The following is a 22,551-nucleotide window of genomic DNA, read 5'->3' as shown; positions in this document are numbered from 1 at the left end:
ACCGAATGATGGATGATGGTACAGTTGATACTTGTTCTATATCTTGAATTTTGGATTTTGAAATAAAAATGGCGAAGAATTTAAAAGCAATAAAATCGCCATCAGACAGACTGTCTCTCTCAAACTGTTTTATTGTAAACGAGGCAGACTTTCCCAGCGAGGAAATACAGTAAGTAGTCAAAACTAAGGCGGAAATTAGTGGGATACGTTGACAATATTCGAAACCTTTTCTAGCAGAGGAATCATGAATGTGAATGATTTCCTTTCTTTAATAGACATGTCAAATTACGTGACACAGGACATCGGACACAGGAATATATATATTCTTTATTAAAAACAGTGGAAATTAAAGCAGGCTTTGTTGGTGTTAGTTTAATACAGGTTGGTACTTGCTCTCAACCTTTTGACTATAAAATATAGTAGTATACTTTCTATGATCTGGAAGCCTCGTTTCCATGAGTTATGAGTTCTTTATTATTGTGAATGAGGCTCTAAAATGACATATAGAAAAATACTGAAATTGTATATTTAGAATTAGAAGACCTGTAAATTACTTAAATTTGAACCAAAATAATACTAGGGTAGGTATGGTTTGGGGTTAAGACCACTTTTTCTTACCATTTCTGTTGGTGCTGTTTTGCTGTTGAGGATGTTATGATGAAGTGTAAACATGTATCAGTATAGGTTAGTTGTATACAGGTATGTTTTATTTATGTTTTTTGCTGATTCTTGTGCATCTTATTTCAGAGAAAATGGACAAACATAGCTTTAAATCAAGTTTTAGAAGGTAGGAATAATGAAAGTTAAAACTTTGTGCTTTTATTTTTAGCTATTCATTTCAACTTACTTAAATGAGGCTCAAAACATTTAGGTTGGGGATAGCCTGTATTTTGAACCTGAAATTGAATCTCTAAGCACCTTATTACCTATTAGATTTACATACATGGATTCACTACAGCTAAGTAGAGAATCTGACCCTGCTAACCCCCAACCTTTTGTCTTTCAGTTCAGCCATTCAAGTTTCCTCCAAATTCAAATCTAAACAGCATCACTCTAGAAGCAGATTTTCTTCAAAAATCTCGGTAAATGAAATAGCTACATATTAGACCAAGTGGATGAAATACTAAATATTCTGTGATAGCTGACATAAATAATTGTTATATACTAAGGAAGAACTTATATTTTTAGTGTTACCCAAGAACCGTATGATACAGACAAGATGTCTGAAGTGTTTGTTGACCAGTTTTGCAATCGAGCATTCTCTGTAGACCAGCCGGTAAATACGTCACCTTGTTTTTGTATAAAAGCTTTAAATAGTTAAACTTGATCTTGCTAAAAATTGCAAATGTCTTCAAGCAGTGAAAATTTTTCTTAGTTTGTCTTCACATATGGTGATAAGAAGTATCTTCAGCTTATGGTGATAAAAATGGATGGTAAAATACAATAATATTACTTCCTTTATCTTACTTTGGCATTTAAGTGCAACAGTTAGTTCAATAGCAACTCTATTAATCAGTGGGAAATATGGGGAATACTGCATTTTCTATAATTTGTTGTTTTGTAGTCTTAGATCCTAAGAAAGCCCTTGCATCAGAATCCAACTTTGAACTTGTGGAGGTAAGTTATTTTTTCTGGCATCTATATTTTTATATACTATGGTATATACAGGGTGTATCAAAAAAAAGGTAATCCAACTTTGGTGCGCTATTGTACGTGAACTACTCATTCTATTAACGAATTTTTTCCACATTCCGAAAGGTTATGCTTTTAACTATCGAATGACATGTTTTTGATACCAAATGGTGAAAAAATGAGCAAATAGGAGGCTGATAAAAAGTGTTAGTCGAAATCGCATGTTTTCACCTCTGAGAGTTGGGACTAAAACCATTGAAAATTAACTCTCTTTGGGACTTAATTGAAGAATTTTGCTTTTGAATAAACTACCCGCATATGCATATTAAGTAGGAATAAGGAAAACATTCCAAGCAATGCGGCGTAAAACCAGTGCAAGCTGTGACATGTTCGTGATTAATTGTTTTTTTCTTTTGTTATGCACTGCTTTAATTAGGCTCAAAGGTGAAAATATGCGATTGCGACTAACATTTTTTATCAGCCTCGTATTTGCTCATTTTTTCACCATTTGGTATTAAAAACATGTCATCCGATAGTTAAAAGCCTGATCTTTCCGAATGTGAAAACAATTCGCTCATAGACTGAGTAGTTCATGTACAATAGCTTGTTGAAGTTGGATTACCTTTTTTTTGATACACCCTGTATAACACTGTATATATATACACTAATATACTGGTAAAGAATATATAACACTATCTTCTCTATTCTAAGGTCAAAAAAGGTGTCATATCTGGAAATACAAGAATAATATTTGAGAAGGCTGAGGTAGGTTGCATTGTGAAACTATCCTTAATGTTTCCTGATCTGTATACTCATATTATCTAGTTTCCTCCATAATGTTAGGTGAGTTTCTGTATATATATATATATATATATATATATATATATATATATATATATATATATACTCTAATACTCATAAGCTACGTATCCTTTTATCTAAATGTTCTAGGGTTCTGCGCTAAATTTGGTTGGAAAATCCAAAGGGTAAGTATCACGACTAACACTGAAGAGTTTAAATTACCACACACTTATACTGGTAATGCCTGCACTAGTTGAACTAACGACCTCGTGAGGGACGACCTCAGTAAGTCTTTCCCATGTGTGGATAGTTATCACTTCGAGGGACGAGTGTTTCTCGTATGAAGATAATCACGTATGAGGAAATCACCTCGCGGGACTGGTGTCTGTCGTGTGCGGATAGTTATTTTGAGAAATTCACCTCGCAAGGCAAGTGTCTCTCTGTGCGAATACTTTTTGGCAAGATTAACTGTCCCACGAAGTCGTTAGTGGAGTGTTTCTTCGTGTGCGCCAGGCTTGAAGTCTAAAAACATCATTTCTCATTCTTTTGCACGAGGTTGCTTGCAGTCCGCTGCTACATATTAATTATCCTTCATTAATTACTGTAATAAACACTGATTATTTTTACCATAAAATCTTCCTCATTCAACAGAAAATCAGCGACACAGTCCATTATTAACACTGAATGGGATTTTACCAAACTGGGCATTGGAGGATTGGACAAGGTAAAGATTTAGTTGCGGGATTTTTTTGTGTCTTACGTAATGACGCCATGACTGACATACTAACAACTCCTCTCTCTCTCTCTTCATGCCGCTTTGAACCAGAACTGATTATACAATCCAACCTATGCCTTTCTTGCTGCATTTTTTTGCAATGTTTTTGTGTGAAAATCATAGAATTCTGATCCCAACAAACCACCATATGTACATAGAACTTGAAAAGAAACAAAGAAAATGCACATTGATCAATAAACGCTTTTGCACGTGTTGAAAAGTAGTTTTATTTCATTGCCCTGTGTCCCTTAACTTGTAATTCACCTGTTCTCTTTCCAGGAATTTTCCACCATCATTCGAAGAGCGTTTGCGTCAAGGCTTTTTCCTGCTGAGCTTACTGAGAAAATGGGTGAGATTTCTTCAATATTGGCCAAGTTTGGTTCTCGTGTGGGCAAAAACGTTGTATACACGACTACAGTAACTTCTAATCAAATGGAAGAATATTTGTTTTATTTTACTATTCTGTAACAATTATAATTTGGATATCGAATGATACAAGGTACTCGTTACAGTTGACTCTAACGTAACCCTAACCCCAACCCCGTAACCCTAACTCGCTACAGTTGAAGTAGAGAAACTCTTTTGTGTAAATATGTCCATTTTGTCGAAATCCCACAGGAGTGAAACACGTCAAAGGGATTCTGTTATACGGACCTCCAGGTATGACTGGCGCTACACAAGAATTTCATAGAAATGATATTAATGATTATTATTTACAACTTGGAACATTACATTTCTAGGAACTGGTAAAACGTTAATGGCTCGACAAATCGGGAAAATGTTGAACTGTCGTGAGCCAAAAATCATCAGTGGACCAGGTTAGTTCTGAGTGGAACCACATGAGAGTTTTGATGTTGTATGATGAGAATTATATAACAGGGTTTAAATGTATTCTGGTTATGTTTTTTCTTAGAGGTCCTAAATAAGTATGTTGGAGAATCGGAGGCTAATATCAGGTATGCAACTAGGCGCATGCGCTGTGTCAGTGCAGATCAGCAAAACCCGAAACATGTTCTCGTTCAATTGCCCTGTCTTGGAAATAAAGTACATGTTAGGTTTTCACTTCGAAATATCAATGAACTAAAATCTTTTCCATAGAAAATTGTTTGCGGAAGCCGAAGATGAACAGAAGAAGGTTAGAACATAAAACGCGTGACACTTCATTGATCCGAGTATAACCACAGTTAGATACTTAATTATTTTAAACTAACTTTATTTATATCGCCGGAAAACTGTGTCACTTCTGAAGTTTTCCTACGGAATGGAGCTGATCAGTTTGTCAAAGTGAAAGAAGGAATTGAAAGTGCAAAAAAATCTTGGATAAAATTGAAACTGCGAGCGCCTTTTCTTTTAACACAGATCTTTCTCATAATGACGTCAAACGCGGAAGGCCCGATGTTTCACAAAGTTTTATTGGCTCGTTAGTTTTCCTGGTGCGACCAATCAAACCTCGTGTAACATCAGGCATTCCGCGTTAAACATGATGATGATAAAGGTCTATTGAGAAGTTTACTTCTGAAGGATTTCTTTAGACTCGTTTTTCTTTATTAGCACGGTATTAACAGTGGACTGCATCTTATTATTTTTGACGAATTTGATGCCGTTTGTAAGTCAAGATATAGTTATGGTGTAAGTATCTTTATAGTTGCAATCACATATATACTTGTCGTGTTTATGCACTCCTCTATCATTCTATAACTTGTATTGCGTCTTCGGAAAACTGTTCCCCAAAATTGAGTTATTTCTTTTAGTCATGTTTCTATTTTTATCACCTGATAATCTTATGCTCTGCTTGTTAATTCCTGTCATGTTTTTTCTTGTATCATTAATTAAACCAGTTTTCACTCGACGTTTATTAATTCCTTATTTTTCTACTATAGTCTGGTGGAACAGGAGTTCAAGATTCAGTTGTGAATCAATTGTTAGCCAAAGTAAGTCCGCCGTGAGGGAAAGTGATTTAGATATGCTAAGATGAAGATATTTTAGTCGATCTAAAACTTTTGATCATTTACTTGTTTACTTTAACGCTCTTTTAGATTGATGGTGTAGAACAACTAAACAATGTTTTACTCATTGGTAGGTAAATACAAGAAAGGTTGTGCTACTGTTTCTAAAATGCTCCACCTTGTATGGTTATATCGTTTATTTTTCTGAGTCTTCACTGCTCGAAAATTGCCTTTTGGTAGGAATGACGAACAGAAAAGATTTAATCGATGAAGCTTTGCTAAGACCTGGGAGAATGGAAGTTCAAGTAGAAATAAGTATGTTTCTTAAATGCCATGTTGCGCCTGTTAATTTAAATTCTCAGGATGTCAAATGAGCGGCTGGAAGAGGTCTTTCTTTCACCCCCATTTCCCTTCTTACATTCCTCTTTTTACCTCCCCCTCTCATCTCCCACACTCTCACCTTACTTTTCTCACCGTCCACGCGTACCTTTCCATCTCTCTAACTTCATCTCTCTCATCTGATGTTCACCTCCCGCCCCCTCTCATTTTACTCTCACTGTTCGCGCACACCTCTCTACCTTTCTCATTTCATCACTCTTATCTCATGTCCCCCTATCACCTCCCACCCCATCTCACCTTACTCTCACTGTTCACGCGCACCTCTCACTTCATCTCTCTTATCTCATGTTCACCTCCCACCCCTCTCACCATACTCTCATTGTTCACACACACCTCTCACTTCTCTCTCATCTCATGTTCCCCTCTCACCTCCCACCCCCTCTCACCTTACTCTCAATGTTCACACACACCTCTCACTTCATCACTGTCATCTCATGTTCCCCTCTCACCTCCAACTCCCCCTCAACGAAAATCCTCCCAAGTTGTTAATTCTTGTTATGTATCTCTCGTGCCAGGTCTCGCTGATGAACCCGGTCGTCTTCAGATTCTCGAGATCCACACACGAGCCTTACGCGAGAACAACTTGTTAAGTGAAGATGTTGACCTTGGCGAACTCGCTGCACAAACCAAGAATTTTAGCGGAGCTGAGATCGAAGGCCTGGTGCGAGCAGCACAGTCGAACGCTATGAACAGGTTTCTGAAGGTACAATCCCGCTGATACTTCAGGGGGTTTCTAAAGAGCAGCAAAATTCCTTGGCATGTCTTTGATAGGAGTATGTTAGGCTATATAGACATGCATTTTAAACTGCTAAAGGCGTATTTAAATAACCACTCACATGAACAAATTTGCTTATGGAAAATTGTTGGCCATCAATTCTAGTCCCTTTACTGTTTAAATTTTATTTTATATTTGTAATTTCACTCAAGACTATATTCACTTAAGACGAATGAATCTTGTTCGGTGAAAACTCTGTCCAGTCTAGTAATTTATTGAAATATAAACCTTAAAAAGAAAATAAGTTATTCTTCATTTTAAAACAGATGACAACGACGTTGGAAATCGCCCCAGATGCCGTCTCCAAGGTCCTGGTGAGACAGACAGATTTTTACCATGCGCTCGAGCACGATATCAAACCGGTATGTCGTCAACACGGTTTTCTTTGTGTATCCTGGACGATACAGTATAAGTTTGCCCCATTTTTTCTTGAAGTCCCGCAATAAACATCCTTTTATCTGTCTGAGTCGGCCCAGCAGGATATACCCAAATTATATAACTGAAGTGTTTGGTATAGGGGTACATTTCAGACATGTGCTGATCTCTGAACCAATAATTGTATATGCATGTAATTGTATATCATTTGTGCTTATTCTTGTACTGTAAGTTCGTTTGTATCTGGCAAAGCATAATAAATAAATATTCACAAAGTATTGCTTATCACAATGGTCGAACCCAGGCGAGAAGCTATGCAGAAAGCTACACAAACTTCTGTAGTCCCGACAAACACAAAATCCTACAAAAATACAGTGAATAACTTAGGTTCGATCGTTAAAGCAAATGGCTTGGTTTTCATTTAGGCGTTTGGTGCCAGTGATGATGATCTGGAGTATTTTGTTTCTAATGGTGAGTTACTACTAACCGACCTTTTGCATCGATCATAGAAATTCTTTATACATACTTATTTTTTATACTGTCATACATTTCGAAAACTCTCTACTACTTTACATCTCTCCAAAGTGGAATTAAAATTGCAATTATTGATGCGATTCCCTTCTTTTGATAGATGTGAACGAGTGAATTAGTTACGGATGTTCAAATAAGAGCTCTTATAACATCAAAGCATTCGTAACTAGTCACTCATTCGCATCTACCAAAAGAAGAAAGTCGCACATAAAAAAATAACACCAAAACTTGCGAGTGTAAACGGGCCTTAAGAGTGGTTTAACGAATCGGAATAATTTCTGATTTTAGAAATAATTCGTTGGTGTCCTATGATTGAACAGATCATTTCTGATGGCAAATTGCTAATAGAACAAACAAAAGTTCATGACAGCTCTATGGGACCTGTCAGTGTCTTACTTGAAGGTAAAGTCTGCTAGAAAATCTGGGGCCGGTTGTACGAAAGCTGGATAGCGCTATCCGCCGGATAGTGATGTTTTCAACCGTTCTAAAATGCTTGAAAAGCAGTAATATTTCTGTTTTGGAACTAACAATTATTAAAGAGGATCCTCAATTTAGGAATACTAAGATTTAATCAAAGTTATTCGTCCAGTGTTATTACAAGAGATCAGAGTACCTGGAAGGAGATTTTCCAAGTGGATTTTCCGTGCTCATTCATTGTCTGACCATGCAATCGTTTCATACAATCGCCAAACCTGAATATTAAAGAAAAGCGTATTGCAGGTATCTTGTGTGTAGAAAGACAACGTCGCTGAAATTTTAGTTTTGTGTATAATTAGGTCCTGTTGGTGCTGGTAAATCAGCCCTTGCTGTTAATATGGCGCTTGCATCGGAATTCCCTCTCATTAAAATGTGTAGTCCAGAAAGTATGACTGGATTCTCCGAACAAGCAAAGTGTAATTCGATTAAAAAGGTGAACTAAATTAAATTGCTTTTATTTATTTTCACAATCACTTTATCAGTTTGGTTTGGCCTTTTTTGAGTAATTCATATTTCATTAATAAAATATACATTTTCAGGTGTTCGAAAGGCGTTTAGCCTAAACAGTGGATAAGTTCAAATTGGAAAGCAAAATGATCTATTTATTGAACCGATCTGAAATATTTCGATGTAAATAGTTTAACTGTCAATGAAAGTACATATTTAATGCATATTGCATAAGATGCGAGTTCAGCCATTCACAAGATCTAGGAGAGTATTTTTAAACTTTGGCTTATCCACCGTTTAAGCTAAACGCCTTTCGCACAACCGACCCCAGTACGTTAATACAGAACGTTTAACGTTTTATCTTCTTGTGAAAGGTCTTCGACGACGCTGATAAATCCGAATTAAGTTGCATCATCATTGATGACATTGAAAAATTATTAGGTGAGAAAACGTCTCTTTTTACGCTCTTTTCTCGTCAATTTTTTTTTTGCACAATGGATATTTGGATTTTAGACTACGTTCAAATCGGGCCGAGATTTTCAAACATGGTGTTACAAGCGTTGTTGGTTCTGCTCAAGAAGAAGCTACGAAAGGTTACACTCTTTTTTTAAATCCTGCCCTTTGAGAACGCAGCTCTTGAATATATTTTTTACATATTTATTTCAGGGCAAGAAGTTGCTTATAGTTGGCACAACAAGCTGTAAACGTGTCCTTCATGATATGGGAATGGTTCAAATATTTAACATGGTGCTTCATGTGCCTGGCTTGTCTAGTTTGGATCAGCTTATTACAGTGCTGAAGGTCAATATATGATGTATTTAGTTGGGGGTTTTATAACAGCAAGTGGTAATTGTATCATTTCTTTATCTGAAATTACTTGAGTACAAGTCTATTGATATTTATCCAGGAAAAAAATTTATTTGAAAAGAACGAGTTGGACAAGATACGAAGTGAAATTGGACAGCGAAAGTACGTAAGATTTTTGATATTTGGTAAGGTTCGATCGCTTGATGTTTTTCATCTTACCTTTTTTTAAATAGGTTATGGATAAGTGTCAAAAAATTGCTGATTCTTGCTGAAGTTGCCATCAGGGTAAGATGCATATTTGTTCTGCTTTTTTCTAATAAACGTGTATCGTTTTAATTGTTTTGGTACTTTCACATTAGACGCAACCCTCGTCAAGAGTTAAAAAGTTTATTTCCCTGTTGGAAGCCGAGGAATGGTAAGCAATGTTTCATAATATTGAGATTTTACCGCACTCTGAGTCGACTGTACTTGTACATGTAGGTCTGTCCCTGGAAGCTTAGTTAGAGGGCGTATGCTCGTAGGGATGCCCGACTGATTTCCTTTAAAAGTTATTGCTCTTACGATATGTGAAAATGATGAAATGAATATGAAAGAAGAAACGGCCTGTAGGAACGACCTTCATTGACCGTCAGTTCTAAATAGCTCTAATTTCTTGTCTTGTTCTTTCGAACGATGTTTTATACTGGTTCATTTCAGTGTAAATGAAACATTCACAGACGCCTGTATTCGTTCTCGACCCTATACTCTTATATACTACAGCAGAATAGAAGATTTTTGACACCATTTAATTATTTTTGTAGCCTAAAAGATTTTACGTAAGAACAAACAACTTCACGTGAATAAAAAGTATGTATGCTGTCTCAATCACCACGCACGTTCGAACACACTCGATAATGATCATAAAACGATGATTAACATAATATGGGCTGCTTGCACAGCTACGAATTTGGTAATTTATGAAATTTGGTAACGTAATAACTCTCAAGGGCGTACTGAGGTCATTAATGACCCGAAGCCTGGAGAACATTGGGGTCCCGAACTTTACTAGATTTGTTTTTATATTATTTCGTTCGAGTTTGGAAGAATCGAAAGAGCTGAAATTAGGTTTGTATAGATGTCCATCACATGGACAATCTTCAACCGGTTCAGATTATATTTCCAAACGAGGTATACGGAAGTTATCAGTCCGTGCCTAACTATACTGCAGGTCGTCTACCTGAAAATAACGTTACAAAAAAAAAGCAATATACTTTTCTTTAGTTTCTTATAATGGCCTCAAACGCGGAAAGCCTGATGTTACACGAAGTTTGATTGGCTCGTTAGTTCTCCGGAGCCAATCAAACTGCGCGTGACATCAGGCTTTCTGCGTTTGACATATACTTAGTGTATTGAAATTTTGACATAAAAACTATCTTGTGAAGACAGTTGGGATATATACCGATTAGAAGCCGTGGGCGGAAGTTCAGCTCGTAAACGTTCCTGGGTACGCGGGGGGGGGTGGGTGTAGTTATACACTTGGGTTATACATATACACAGGGGGGGGCCGCAACGAAGGTTTACGGTATACAGCTAATTATACTCAAAATTTTCCAAACTCATTAGTTGCGGGGATTGAAAATTCGAGACCTTTTTAGTGTCTCCTGGTATAGCTTCATAAGCCCCGCTCCACAAAATATTATTCATAGATATTCAATATTAAAAAACCTCCCTCCTTTTAGTGTACACTTATTCGAATAAATCTTTAATCTATGCAGATGGAAATAGGAAATTACGGTATTTCATGTGTTCATGTTTTACAATAGCTGACAATTTTTAAACACTAGTCCTCCTGTCTCCCGAAATGGATTTTTTGAGGAAGGTATTTTATTCAGAAATGCATCGTGTTGAACATTCTTTTGACAATACTCGATCAAATCTTGTGAACATTCACTGATACTTCTTCGTTTGATCATCAAAAGTCGACGCAAGCGGCTCACCTCCTTTTCCATTTTTTTGATCTCTTCACGGGCCTCAGTTTCTTGGTGATAATTCATTGCTGTTTTACTATATTGAATAAAATTATGTCTTTTATGCTATTACACCTGCCCTTGTGCAATTTTCACTTTTCGTATCTTCAACTGTTTTATTGACGAAGTTTACTGCGTTTAGTACAAGTTAAACCTGAAATCATGTTTGAAGATAACTATACCTATAGATCATCAATATCATTTACATTTGAAAATCTCATTGAAACTCGTAATGCGATTTCGGATAGTAAAATGATGATAAAAGATAAAAGATGTTTTATATTAAACGGAATGGCAAAAGAATTAATGATAAAAAATATAATGAATATAATAAAAATATAAGTACGAAGAACAAAGGTAATAATATATCGTTGAAAGGCAGCTATGTTGTTCGCAAATTTCTCTTCATCAGGCCTGTTTTGAAACGCAAAAAGCCTTCTGCAATTCTCATGTATCTTTCTAACTCGTGTATAACAACCGAAAATAATTTAAATACCTTTTGCGATGACTCTATACGAATATAGGAATCTATCTATGTCCAAGTTCTTTTTCACTAATTTACAACCTGAACTTTATTTCTTCCAAAATTGGGCAATGTTTTCAATGTAGCGCCGTGTCGGAGTGTGATGATCATCTTATATCGGAAGCGAGATGAACCTGCTTATTATGCTTATGGTCCGGAAATAATGCATTTGTGAAGTTCATTTAGCCTGGATTCAAATTTTGGACTTCGGTAATGCTATAGCTCAGCATTCCGGCAACATTCGCAATGTTTTGTGGAGACTTAGCCTTGTGTCATGAAATCTACTGCGAAAACTTTTACAAGTGGGTGCTTCTAATAGACATTACTGACAGAGCGAAAAATATCCAATAATTATGAAAGGGGACTGAGTCTTCCCTGCTTGCCATGACGTTTTAACAAGGAGGTGGAGCCACCACCTTTTATCGTTCGATCATAACAGGCCACCGTTCTCCTAAGCATTTGAATCAGACTATTCATATATATGCTGTTGGTCCAGTTGTTTTGAATTATATTACAAATCTGCGATTCTCTCCGAATGGGTCTTTAGGTGGAGAGGAGGTGTGAATCCAGGCTTTACTAAGACTCGAACTACACCTGTCCTATAGATATGCAATTAACTTGCTTTTAAAGTAAAAATATCATGTTGACCAATGATGTGTTAGCGTTTCATATATTAGCCAATATCGTTTTGCCTTGTTCAATAAACCTTTCCCCTTTTAGCTTTCAAGCGTGCAATACGTGATGGTAGTTGATTATCAAGCAACTTTGAGTTGCGATATCGCTCAGCTTAGAAGCGATTTTGTTTGCAAGAAAACCTTGCCGATTCTTTTTGTTTCTTTGTTAAACTTAATCGCCCCTGAACATGCATGGCGAAATCACAACTCAAACTGATCTTGATAATCAACTACCGTCACGCATTGCGCGCTTAAATGTATTTTATTTTTGCCTATCAGCTTTGAACGTGTGAGGTATCATTTCACTATCATAATACATTGAAAAATATTTAACTGCAAAAGTAGTTTATGAGGTAAGGCGTTTCTCACAATAAATACCTTCCTTTAATGATTGCGGCATGCAGGTAGTCCAGAAAATGTTAAATATGAATATATACCGGCGCTGCCAGGAAGCACTACGTAAGTGACTACGAATAGACTAGATATTCTCCGTAGAAAACAATGTGAAGGACATATAACTAAGGTTACACAAGACGTCTGTCTGAATGGAAGCGAGGAACCCTAGTTCGGATCGTATATACGTATATACGCAACCACGAAAAAAAGGCTATAGGTATGTTTACGCCAAAAACAACGATTAAATAAGATGACCACACTTAAATCATGGTGATTTTTCAATGCTCTTTATTACTTTTTCATGTCTAATACACGTCTTTTTTCCCCTATTATCGATTGTTGTCCGTGTATTTCTCTATTCATCGACCTCAACTTCTGTCGGGGGTTCCACCGGATCAGTGATCTTTCTACACATTTTTACTTCTATTGGTTTCTTGGTTGGACCCCCTTCAGGGCCAGTGGTCACATCAAAGACACTTCTACATTCCAGACCAGACGCGCAGCAGTGAGACTGAAAGAAAATCAAAATGTCTAATATTATGTGTTTTGTATAACTGACTGCGATCTTTCGCAATTTTTGAAGCAAAGATTTGTCTCTGGAAAGAAATTTTGTAAGCTAGCCGAGCTAGCCTCCCTTGCAGCCGCTTTTTTGACCACTCCGAATGGAAAACTGAAACTCCGCTGGCGTTAGCTTTGAGAGCGACGACACGATAGAGTCTAGTGTAAAAGTATTATATAGTATAATGTACTAAGATGTTGTGACTTACATTGACGTGACACGGCACAAATTCAGGATATTGCAAGATGCACCTTACCCAAAATGGTACGCTATTAGAACAGCAACGGTTGTTTCCACACTCTGAGGATGCACTGCATTTCTGTTGAACGTACCCAAATGTCAAGCTTTCGTAAATACTTTATTATAGAAAGTTAAAAAGCTCTATGAAGCCCTCGCACTAATCCTCACTTTCTTCAAAAGGCCCCTTTAATTCTCCTCTAGCAAACTTTAAAACATCTCGACTTATCTAAAAGCCCTCACTCTTTCTATTAAAACCTCGCTTCTTGTTAAACTTCTATTAAGCTCCTCTACGGAGCCGCTCTTCTATTGTTTGCACATGATATAGGTCCATTATCAGAGAAGTATCCTTGACTATAATAACCTCTTTTTTGTAGTAGTGCATTGTCAAATAGTTTTTTGTTCACAGTGATATTAGCCCCCGGGTAATTAGTTCCTTGATGTCCAAGTTGCATCAAGTGTTAACCCTTTGTATTGATAGCTCTAATCATAACTCTAATAGATAATCCTGCTTGGTTAAATCATGAATGACCATGACCGTATTTAACGTCATTTCTCGATTCATTTCAATTCTACCTCGCCTTGTGTTAGCATATTACCTTTAAGGTATACTCACTCTGAATAATTTATCAAAAGCTCCGGTGATGCCGTTAGTGACGGAACTCAGAAAGCGTTTTTTTCCTGGTTCAGCGTTGTACTTTACTTCCCTGGGAACGACGACTTCTTCTGATGCTCTGCATTGTCTGATCTTAACGACCTTTTCTTTGTCTGCAACCGTGACGGTAATCACCTGAGTAACCTTACATTCCAAACCATCATCGCAACCACATTTGTGTATGCCCTGACGAATATAATATCGTTAATGCTGCATTGTTAGACTCTATTGATTTAATTCAAACTACTAATTAACCCCTTTCGTAATAACACATTTATCGTTGGTCCAGGACTAGTTTTTATAGTTTGCCCATCCAGTGTTTATACTTCATCTATTCGAGCTTATCCCACCAACTAATTCTATTACAAGAAGAGCGATATTAAAAGTAGGGTTCTACGCTCGTGATTAGAGAGAGGGGAGCTAGGGGGGAGGAATTCATTTATTCTTCATGTGCCCGACTGATTTCCTCTGATACACAACAAGTTTCGGCCATAAGCAAGGTGTCTAATTTTAAGCATTGGCAACTTACACCTAAGCGGCCACCACACGGGAGGTTTGCGCCAATTTTTGGCAAGCAAACTCTGCCAAAAGCGCAACATTTGTGCGCTCCGCAATCCTTGTCCACCTTGCACAAAAAGGGAATCTACAATAAAACAAAATACAAGCATTTTGTCGCCAGGAAGTTGCCGAATGTTAACCACACAATGGAAAAGCTTGTACGATGCACCTGGCACATCAAATAGATTACCCAGCGAAAGCATTTCATTTCAGCCATTAACTTAACTCAACTTAAATTAACTCCAATCAAAAGGCATGCATGCGGGTGTTTGTAAACCCTGTAAAGAAGGCAGGTAGATTATACTGACATTGTCTATTAAGAAACCATAACTTGCTCCAATAGCAACCACAAATACAGCAACAAATAACTTGTTCATTTTCTCAGCTTCTCACTCAACGTTTGGATATTTCTTGTGAACTTGACGATTCTCCAAAATAATGTGCTTCATCGTGCATTAGGCCGCCCTTTTAAAAGCACTCACCCAAACCATGCTTGCACATCTGCAAAAACATAATTTTCTTCAAAACTAATGTTCCAGTGGTTGTTTAAATAGTAAAAATTGGATTTTTAATTGTGTGCCTAAAATGTTTACAGGAGAGAATTAAATATTATATTTTAATTAAGATTTGTTTCTAGTAATGTGACAGTTGTTTGTCGAGGTCAACTTTTCAAAATTTCCTATCGTAATAATTGAAATGCTCGTGAGTTGAGCTGAGCACACGAAATCATTTTAAAGATGGTGCATTTGAAACATCCTATACGGTTGATTCGACATTTTTTCATTTTTAAATAAGTAATCATCTTCAATGCCCGCTCGAATTTAATGAGTATATTTTCTTGCCTCGCGGATAGAGTTGAAATTCCGATTAACCAATCTTTATTTGTATTAGATAAAATTGCTTTTTAATTAATCAACCCACCAGGTTACAATTGTGGGGTGTCGCCCTCTCCTGCCATAACCAGACATCTTTCAGACAAAGACTTCCCTTGGAAAGGTAGGGGCGGGCGACAGGTGAAAACGGGCCAAACGTGGGAGTTAGTCATTTTGTCGTTTTGTTTTAGTTTCAATTCTACAACGCTAACAAGACAAACACGTTTCAGTCTGGCGGCTATTCCAATGAGCAACAAGTTAATGAGTTCTACGTTTCAACCTACTCAATATTCTGGGCGTTAGATAAGTTAGTTCATATGAACCTGCCGTACGTACACTAGTCATGCACACTTAGGCTATGTGCGGCACACGATAACGTTTTCCACCGTTTTCACCTTTGTTTTCATGACAAAAAAGTCCAACACCGGCAAACATTTAACATATGCTGATTTAGTTGAGCATATTTTTTCCTTTGATCGTGTGGCAAGGATGTCAAAACGATAAACTAGCTATGTGTGCTCGAAAACGACGCTCGAGTGCCCACAGGCTTCTCTGCTGACAAAGGTTTTAGGTCGAAATGGGAAGTGGTTAATCAAACCCGTTTACACTACACTGAACTTATTTGATAGAGTCTCCTGCCGTGTCGCTTCTTCGAGTTACATCGAGTATCGACGCACATTGATACTGAAATTATCCCTATTTAGTGCCTTAATTTAACATATGTTGTGAATCATTTTTGTCTGATGAGTAAATACTTGTATAAAAGAATGGAATATATAAGTTTCATATGTTGTGGAATACATATGTGCCAAACCGTTCTTTTCAATAAGTACAGGATTTTTTTGATCTTTGAAAAAAAAAAGTCTTAACAGGTTTCAGTAAAATTTCACCGAGATTTGGAAAATTTTAAAAACAATGCCATGTCTAGTCGTTAAAACAATGTTTAGCTAACAAAGCCATTCAGAGCAGCAAACCTAAAAATACATCGGCTAATAAAATTTGAGCAAATATTTGTTACTTCATCCTTTTTAACCCTGCGACTGAGGTTTGTAAATGTTAACTATCAAAATTACTTCTATGATGTTTAAGCTAAATGAAGTAACTAACCATTAAATTAACTTTCAAGGTTGACCCTCGCCATTAAGAACGGAAAAAAACCTTCTGGTTGTTCAAGCTGGCTTAATATATGAACCAACCGGGATATAAACATTAAACCTCCTGTAATTCTTGCAATTGTGATAAACTGAATTGCTTTCGACCTCGACCAAAATCCAAACTCATCGAAAAAGCTTTGCTTCCTTGCAGAAAGCCATTTGCTAACATATAGTATTAACATAATTACACTGAATCAGTCTGAGTTGTAGGATAACTGGATTTTTGGGAAGGGATTTCTTCCAGAATTCCCACCGACAGAGTTCGCACGACCAACTTTGTCGCATCCAATTCACTTCTGAGATATGGAATGTAGTTTGTTATTGATAAAGCAGTACTTCATTGGTTTAGTCAAACATCCATCAGAAGTGAATTGGATCCGACAAAATTGGATCGTGTGAACAGACCATTAGATCGTTAAGGGTCTTAATTTCGAGTGAAATTATACACACTTCAAATTCAAGCCAGGAACAGTTGATGGAAAAATGAGTCAACTATAGGTCCTCCGGCAGGAATCGAACCTTTTGTGATGCCGGTGCAATGCTCTTGCCACTGTGGCAAGAGCATTGGTTCAGCGTAGGTTTGATTCCTGCCGGAGGACCTATAGTTGACTCATTTTTCCGTCAACTGTTCCTGACTTGAATTTGAAGTGTGTATAATTCCACTCGAAATTAAGACCCTTTAAACCACTAGAATATTCCTGCATCGAGTGAAGTGCCGTAACTAGAACGATAATTGGGGGGGGGGGGTGCTTATTCATATATTCAGTTCTGCCCGACGGGGTTTTTTTGTAAGTGCAATAGCTTACAATAGAAATCCGTCGGGCAAGACTGAATATATCAATAAACACCCTCCCAATTATCGTTCTAGTTACGGCCCTGCGAGTGAAGTGCCAAAAATCATTATTCATTAGATCGTTTAGTATTTAGGAATGAAGGAATGAGTTTCCAAATTAGGAATCAGCGTAGAACCTCCAATGTATGTCATTACCCAATAGCTATGATCAATATTCAATCACGCCGGAACAACTGTTGCTAAATTAAACTTTGCCTGCCGGAATATTTTGAAAAGGCAGCCTAAACAAACTGAAGAGAGTAGTACAAATAAAGAAGGCGGGAATCGAGTCACAGCTTTTAGCTTCTCAAATAATCATTTAATTTGTGTATTCATAATATTTGATGTAGGAACAACATATTTAGCATTTTAATTACAGTCTTAATTAAAAAATTATTCTTTATGGTTCCTGGTGGCGTTTTTGTGCGTTTGAATCGTTGCTAAGGAAAGGGTCGGTTAACCTTTCTTCACTAGTATTTACATTTTTCTTTGAGTTTAACGTTCATCATGACAACGGTTTATTATGTTATTCATTCAGTTCCCTTGACAGTTTTATCTTCACTCCTTTTTAAGTTTCCTCTTGTCTAAACGAGAAACTTGAGTAAACAGGAAGAGATGCGGAGATCGGAAATAACAGCATTTTATGAAAAATAAATATTACCAATCTATCTCTGTCCCATAAGGCCGTCAATTCACATAAAATAGACATTGACTGCATGCATCCAACCTCGTACCCAGGGTCTTTATTCAGGTAAATTGTAAATCAACTAAATCTACTTCAGGACCTTAGCCCGAATTCAGCTTCATTGCTATTTTACGACCTTTTTACCAGCTGACTTAGCGCTGCAATTTTTAGAATTTGTTTTTACTTTCTCTTGACTCTTTTGTACTACCTGATCTGAGTCACAAGCAACGTCTATCAAGCATATCACCCACAATTACGATTCGACGGAATTTTGACCTTGGAGTTATGGAGTAATCAGTAATGTTGTTGTTTTGGTGTAATGATGATGTATGATGCACGCGTAAAAACGCTCAGGTTGCTACAAGCTGATATAAACAGGATGGAGCAATGTTGTGCTGTGCTGCCCACATTGTTCAGAGTTGTTATCACATTGAACAATATTGTTGAAACGGAATCGGGTGTAACTATATTGTTCAATATTGATAACAACTCTGAACAATGTGGGCAGCACAACATTGCTCCATCCTGTTTATATCAACTTGTATCAACCTGAGCGTTTTTACGGGTGCACCATACATGTATACGTGTAAATGGTGTGAATACGACACTGCTGACATATCCACTTTATGCGTATCTTACATGACGTTTGAACAAAAAAAAATCAAGATGGCGGAAAAGCCAAATCAAAGATCAGAAAGTGACTTTGTGCGACAAAGAAGAACTCCTCAACACCATACTCCGAAACAAAAGAACGACATTTATGTTAACAAACAGTCAGATTTTAAATGCCAACTCGAAAGAGCCCAAAAGTTATTAGATTCCGGATACAATGAGATCTACATTCACGGATTAGGAGCGGCCATAAATCGAGCGGTTAATTTAGCGTTGCAGCTGGAGCAAAGAGGACATGGGAGTATTGAGTTATCAGCACAAACATTCAGCACTCAAGTAGTAGATGATTTCAGGTCTGTGAACGAAGAACAGGAAAGTTACTCTGAAGCGAGAACTAAATCTTCAATCAAGATTAAAGTTTATAGAATGTGTACAGATGAAACTGATTAGTTCATATAAAAAAATATTCATTGGAAAAAACGTCATAGTGATTAACAGAAGATATTGTGGAATATAGCTGTAGGCATGACGAGGATACTGTAACGATGTGAATTAATGTTTATATATAATATAACAAACGTACTTCTTGTCGTTCAGTCGTTGTCGATGAGATATATGAATTGAATATGTTATTTCGCCTCATTAGCTACCTTTTTCAATACCTCTTGGAAATGTGCTGATGTCAATCATGTCATCGTTTTTTTACTTGATCAAATTTTAACTTTAATATTGACTGCTTTGATGGTACAGTTAAAAAACGAAACTGACATATCTGTGGCAGTATTGCACATGCCTTTTTCTTCTGTTGTTCTTCTGTTGCAGTGTAGTTCACGATGATATTTCTAACATTGCCATTGGCAAGGTACTACCTTAATCTCTTGCTTTTTCCTAATGAGGAACTTCCTGTGAATAAACTTAAATGGTCAAAAGCCTTGCAAGGGAGCAAGAACATTCATAGGAGGAAATGCAGCAGACGTTTTAAGAAATGACATATTTCCCTGTTACAATCGGCATGTTTTATCTTTTCACTTGGTAGACAACAACGTGGCATAGGTTTTCTATTCAGATATGCCTGTTCAAATTTACAAGGACGTTTCCAAGGGAAAGGATTTCAGGAATCTTATGTTTACTATCGGTAAAATCAAATACAAATATAGAAAGTTTGGCGTCGCGGTGTCAAAGATGAACAATTTCTCAGCTTTTCCAGTTGGAACAACATTTTGACAGCACCTAAAATGCATAAAATCCGTGACGTAGTTAACCTACGGGATCATTTTCCATTGTGGAACTTTGAGGAATATATCCAGTTGGATTGGGGTTGTCACTAAGGCATTTTGTTCACATCAATATGAATTCATTTTCAATCATCGTACTTCTTTCAGCGATTTGCTTCGCTTCTGCGGTAAGTTTAAGTATTTTCGAACTGCAAAACAGTCAGCTGCTCCATTCGGTGTCAGTAAAATTAACGAGCAGAGTATAAACTCGCAAATGTATATTCCTTGATGGGCTATATTAAAACAACGGGGATAGATCACATAAATAAGGTGCATGGAAGATTTTGTGAAACAATTTTGCCTTAGAAGGCGTGCATTGTTTCACTTGCCGGAAAAACTTTATTGAGACAGTCTTTCTTCTACCTTTGAGCATTTTAAACTCTCCGCAATAACGGAGATTGACCGATTCGTTTAAAAACCCGAAGATGCGAGATTTTATTGTTTTGCAGTTGGCTCGGAACGAAACGAAGATATTTTTGTTTAATTCTCTGCAGTGTCAAAGTTATATGAATTTAAAAATCCGTATTTCTGGAAATAGTTCGTAATCTGTGTTGTTCGCATCGCTGGCCAAAAAACAGGTGGATAAGCTATAAAAAGCATATAGTTATGAATACATCTATCGCATGCGCTGTTTAAATTAACAGGATGGATTCTTTTTAGGAGAGTGATAATTGCATGGGTGGTTGTGCCCCAGGCTATTCATGCCGAGTATTGTTCACCGCCACCATTATGGATCATACGTACATTTACCGTAAATGTGTCGAGGATGGTGAAACTGTTGTCACTCAGGAACTCCTGAAACCTTCCTCAAATAGTCCGGCAGAAAACTTTCGACGAACAATAATCAGAGTAAGATTGGTTTTAATAAGTTCTTAGAGTCTTAGAACTTTATTCTAACCAGAACTTAAATCTATGTTTATCATTTTATTGCGTTTTTTGCAAGAGTCAAATCAAATTAATGTCAATTTCATTTTTAGACGTGCACACCTGAGACTGTTGCTGAAGATTGTGGTAAGAAAAGGTGTTGTCTCGGTGGAAAATATTGTTCCCCTTTCCTTCTGAAATATATTCCTTGCAATTTGAAAGTAAGTAGAAGATAGAGTAAGAAGTAGGTGGTGTTAAAATGAGTATAGAAGTCCCGCTATCTAATAGTTCATTCGTGGTTATAACGTTTGAACAGCGTACAGTGGTGTATCATAGTAGCGAGGTTTAGATTTGACCCCCACAACCACTATCGCTACGTTTGAAGAACCATGAACCAATCAATGCAACAACTCTATCAGTTTAACCAATCACGAGTGTAGTAGATCAGCGAGGAGAGAAAACCTGAACCAATCAAATGCAATAATTCAGTATCAGATTAACCAATCACGAGTGCAGTAGATCAGCAAGGAGAGAAAACATGAACCAATCAAATGCAATAATTCTATCAAATTAACAATAGTGGCAGTAGAAGTAAAATCTGAACCCCATTACCGTTAGAGCGGCGCCGATGTTTTAATAAAAATGTTGTCTAATAATGGTTGCCACATGGAGTAATTGTAATAGTGAAGTCATATATTTCAGAATGCACACAAATGTGAATGTGCTGATGGCCTCGTATGCAAAGATACGTACTCTTTCAAGATCCCAGTAATAGGGATTACCCTGACCCTCAAACAATGCATGGAACCCGAGGAAAACACCGACGTCAAGGAAGTGGAAATGACCGAGAACTGATGGCTGTCATTTGCCTAAGCCTTACTACTAAAATTGTTCGTTGTTGTCCTTGTTCTTAGGCTGAATAAATAAAATACAAAGAATGAAAATATCAAGTGTCTTGTGATTTATAACAACGGCTAAACGTTAATTTCCGTTTCACCTCCTATATAGTTGGTATGTTTCACCAACTGACTTGCAAGCGCGTAGCCGTAGCTGGGGGTGGGCTGTGGAAGGTGGGCTGTGCCCTTCCCCCCCCGTTTGAAAATGAAATTGACACTGCCGCTACCGGAGTGCACCAAAAAAGGAACTCCTCAGCAATTTTTTTAGCAGTGCCGCCCCAGAAGTGGAGATCCAGCCACGAGCCTGCTGACTTTTATATACTAGAATTTAGAAGAACGAATGTTCTAATGTATATAGATCAGTATTAACTGTTGCTTTCAGCTCGTTTTTTTAGATATTACAAACACATCTTACAGGGTTGTCAATTTCTAAATATCGAAAAACAAGAAATGCACAACCTGGCCAGAATTAATATTTTTTTGAAATATTATAGTCCGCAGCCAAAATATACGTTCAATGATGATGACCCTTCGACCATCAGGACTGAAAGCTTGTTGCAATGTTGCAATATTGGTTACTAGGCGCAACAGCATTTGATTTGCTCGTTTAACTTCAGTTGCTCCAGTGATCAACACCATATGTTATAAACCTTATTTACCACTCTGACAATAATCAAACTAAGCTCACAAGCACAGAATACAATAAAGAGAGCATTTAAATGATAAGTTGAATAGTGATTAAGTTGTCAGCTGGCGTAAACATGCTCTATTGTAGTAAACTGATTTGCA

General features: G+C 37.1%; 3 protein-coding genes across 3 annotated transcripts; 2 read left to right on the top strand and 1 right to left on the bottom strand.

The window, feature by feature from the left end:
* The first annotated feature begins 8 nt into the window (after positions 1-8).
* LOC114521797 (vesicle-fusing ATPase 1-like) lies at positions 9-10,980 on the top strand. The gene is made up of 31 exons (XM_028542335.1): positions 9-169; positions 276-381; positions 748-787; positions 1,007-1,082; positions 1,189-1,276; positions 1,376-1,433; positions 1,565-1,617; positions 2,344-2,397; positions 2,584-2,618; positions 3,085-3,157; positions 3,488-3,557; positions 3,827-3,868; positions 3,949-4,026; positions 4,122-4,164; positions 4,307-4,343; positions 4,760-4,837; positions 5,089-5,139; positions 5,245-5,284; positions 5,395-5,469; positions 6,069-6,256; positions 6,595-6,690; positions 7,129-7,174; positions 7,523-7,636; positions 8,011-8,144; positions 8,533-8,599; positions 8,672-8,751; positions 8,825-8,959; positions 9,066-9,127; positions 9,199-9,250; positions 9,325-9,380; positions 9,766-10,980. Exons 1-31 carry the CDS (start codon positions 69-71, stop codon positions 9,782-9,784), a joined length of 2,247 nt encoding a protein of 748 aa, XP_028398136.1. The 5' UTR covers positions 9-68; the 3' UTR covers positions 9,785-10,980.
* Positions 10,981-12,835: 1,855 nt separating this feature from the next.
* LOC114521884 lies at positions 12,836-15,030 on the bottom strand. The gene is made up of 5 exons (XM_028542458.1): positions 14,882-15,030; positions 14,545-14,658; positions 13,977-14,201; positions 13,332-13,442; positions 12,836-13,075 (listed from the first exon to the last, which is right to left on the bottom strand). Exons 1-5 carry the CDS (start codon positions 14,948-14,950, stop codon positions 12,920-12,922), a joined length of 675 nt encoding a protein of 224 aa, XP_028398259.1. The 5' UTR covers positions 14,951-15,030; the 3' UTR covers positions 12,836-12,919.
* A 4,955-nt stretch (positions 15,031-19,985) lies between these two features.
* On the top strand, positions 19,986-21,810 carry LOC114521912. Its single transcript, XM_028542485.1, has 4 exons — positions 19,986-20,130; positions 20,663-20,851; positions 20,980-21,087; positions 21,569-21,810. Exons 1-4 carry the CDS (start codon positions 20,077-20,079, stop codon positions 21,719-21,721), a joined length of 504 nt encoding a protein of 167 aa, XP_028398286.1. The 5' UTR covers positions 19,986-20,076; the 3' UTR covers positions 21,722-21,810.
* The last annotated feature ends 741 nt before the right edge of the window (positions 21,811-22,551 follow it).

Source organism: Dendronephthya gigantea, unplaced genomic scaffold (assembly GCF_004324835.1).
Source record: "Dendronephthya gigantea isolate DGI-Jeju-01 unplaced genomic scaffold, DenGig_1.0 000021F, whole genome shotgun sequence".
Classification (NCBI taxonomy): domain Eukaryota; kingdom Metazoa; phylum Cnidaria; class Anthozoa; order Malacalcyonacea; family Nephtheidae; genus Dendronephthya; species Dendronephthya gigantea.
This window is presented reverse-complemented; position numbering and strand designations above follow the sequence as displayed.

Coding starts and splice junctions, on each gene's coding strand:
- LOC114521912 (XM_028542485.1), top strand. CDS start 20,077: ATGAATTCATTTTCAATCATCGTACTTCTTTCAGCGATTTGCTTCGCT. Junction 20,852..20,979: donor TTCGACGAACAATAATCAGA/GTAAGATTGGTT, acceptor TTTCATTTTTAG/ACGTGCACACCTGAGACTGT. Junction 21,088..21,568: donor ATATTCCTTGCAATTTGAAA/GTAAGTAGAAGA, acceptor CATATATTTCAG/AATGCACACAAATGTGAATG.
- LOC114521884 (XM_028542458.1), bottom strand. CDS start 14,950: ATGAACAAGTTATTTGTTGCTGTATTTGTGGTTGCTATTGGAGCAAGT. Junction 13,443..13,976: donor CTTTTGATAAATTATTCAGA/GTGAGTATACCT, acceptor TACGTTCAACAG/AAATGCAGTGCATCCTCAGA. Junction 13,076..13,331: donor TTGTGCCGTGTCACGTCAAT/GTAAGTCACAAC, acceptor ATTTTCTTTCAG/TCTCACTGCTGCGCGTCTGG.
- LOC114521797 (XM_028542335.1), top strand. CDS start 69: ATGGCGAAGAATTTAAAAGCAATAAAATCGCCATCAGACAGACTGTCT. Junction 170..275: donor TTTCCCAGCGAGGAAATACA/GTAAGTAGTCAA, acceptor TTTCTTTAATAG/ACATGTCAAATTACGTGACA. Junction 6,257..6,594: donor CTATGAACAGGTTTCTGAAG/GTACAATCCCGC, acceptor ATTTTAAAACAG/ATGACAACGACGTTGGAAAT.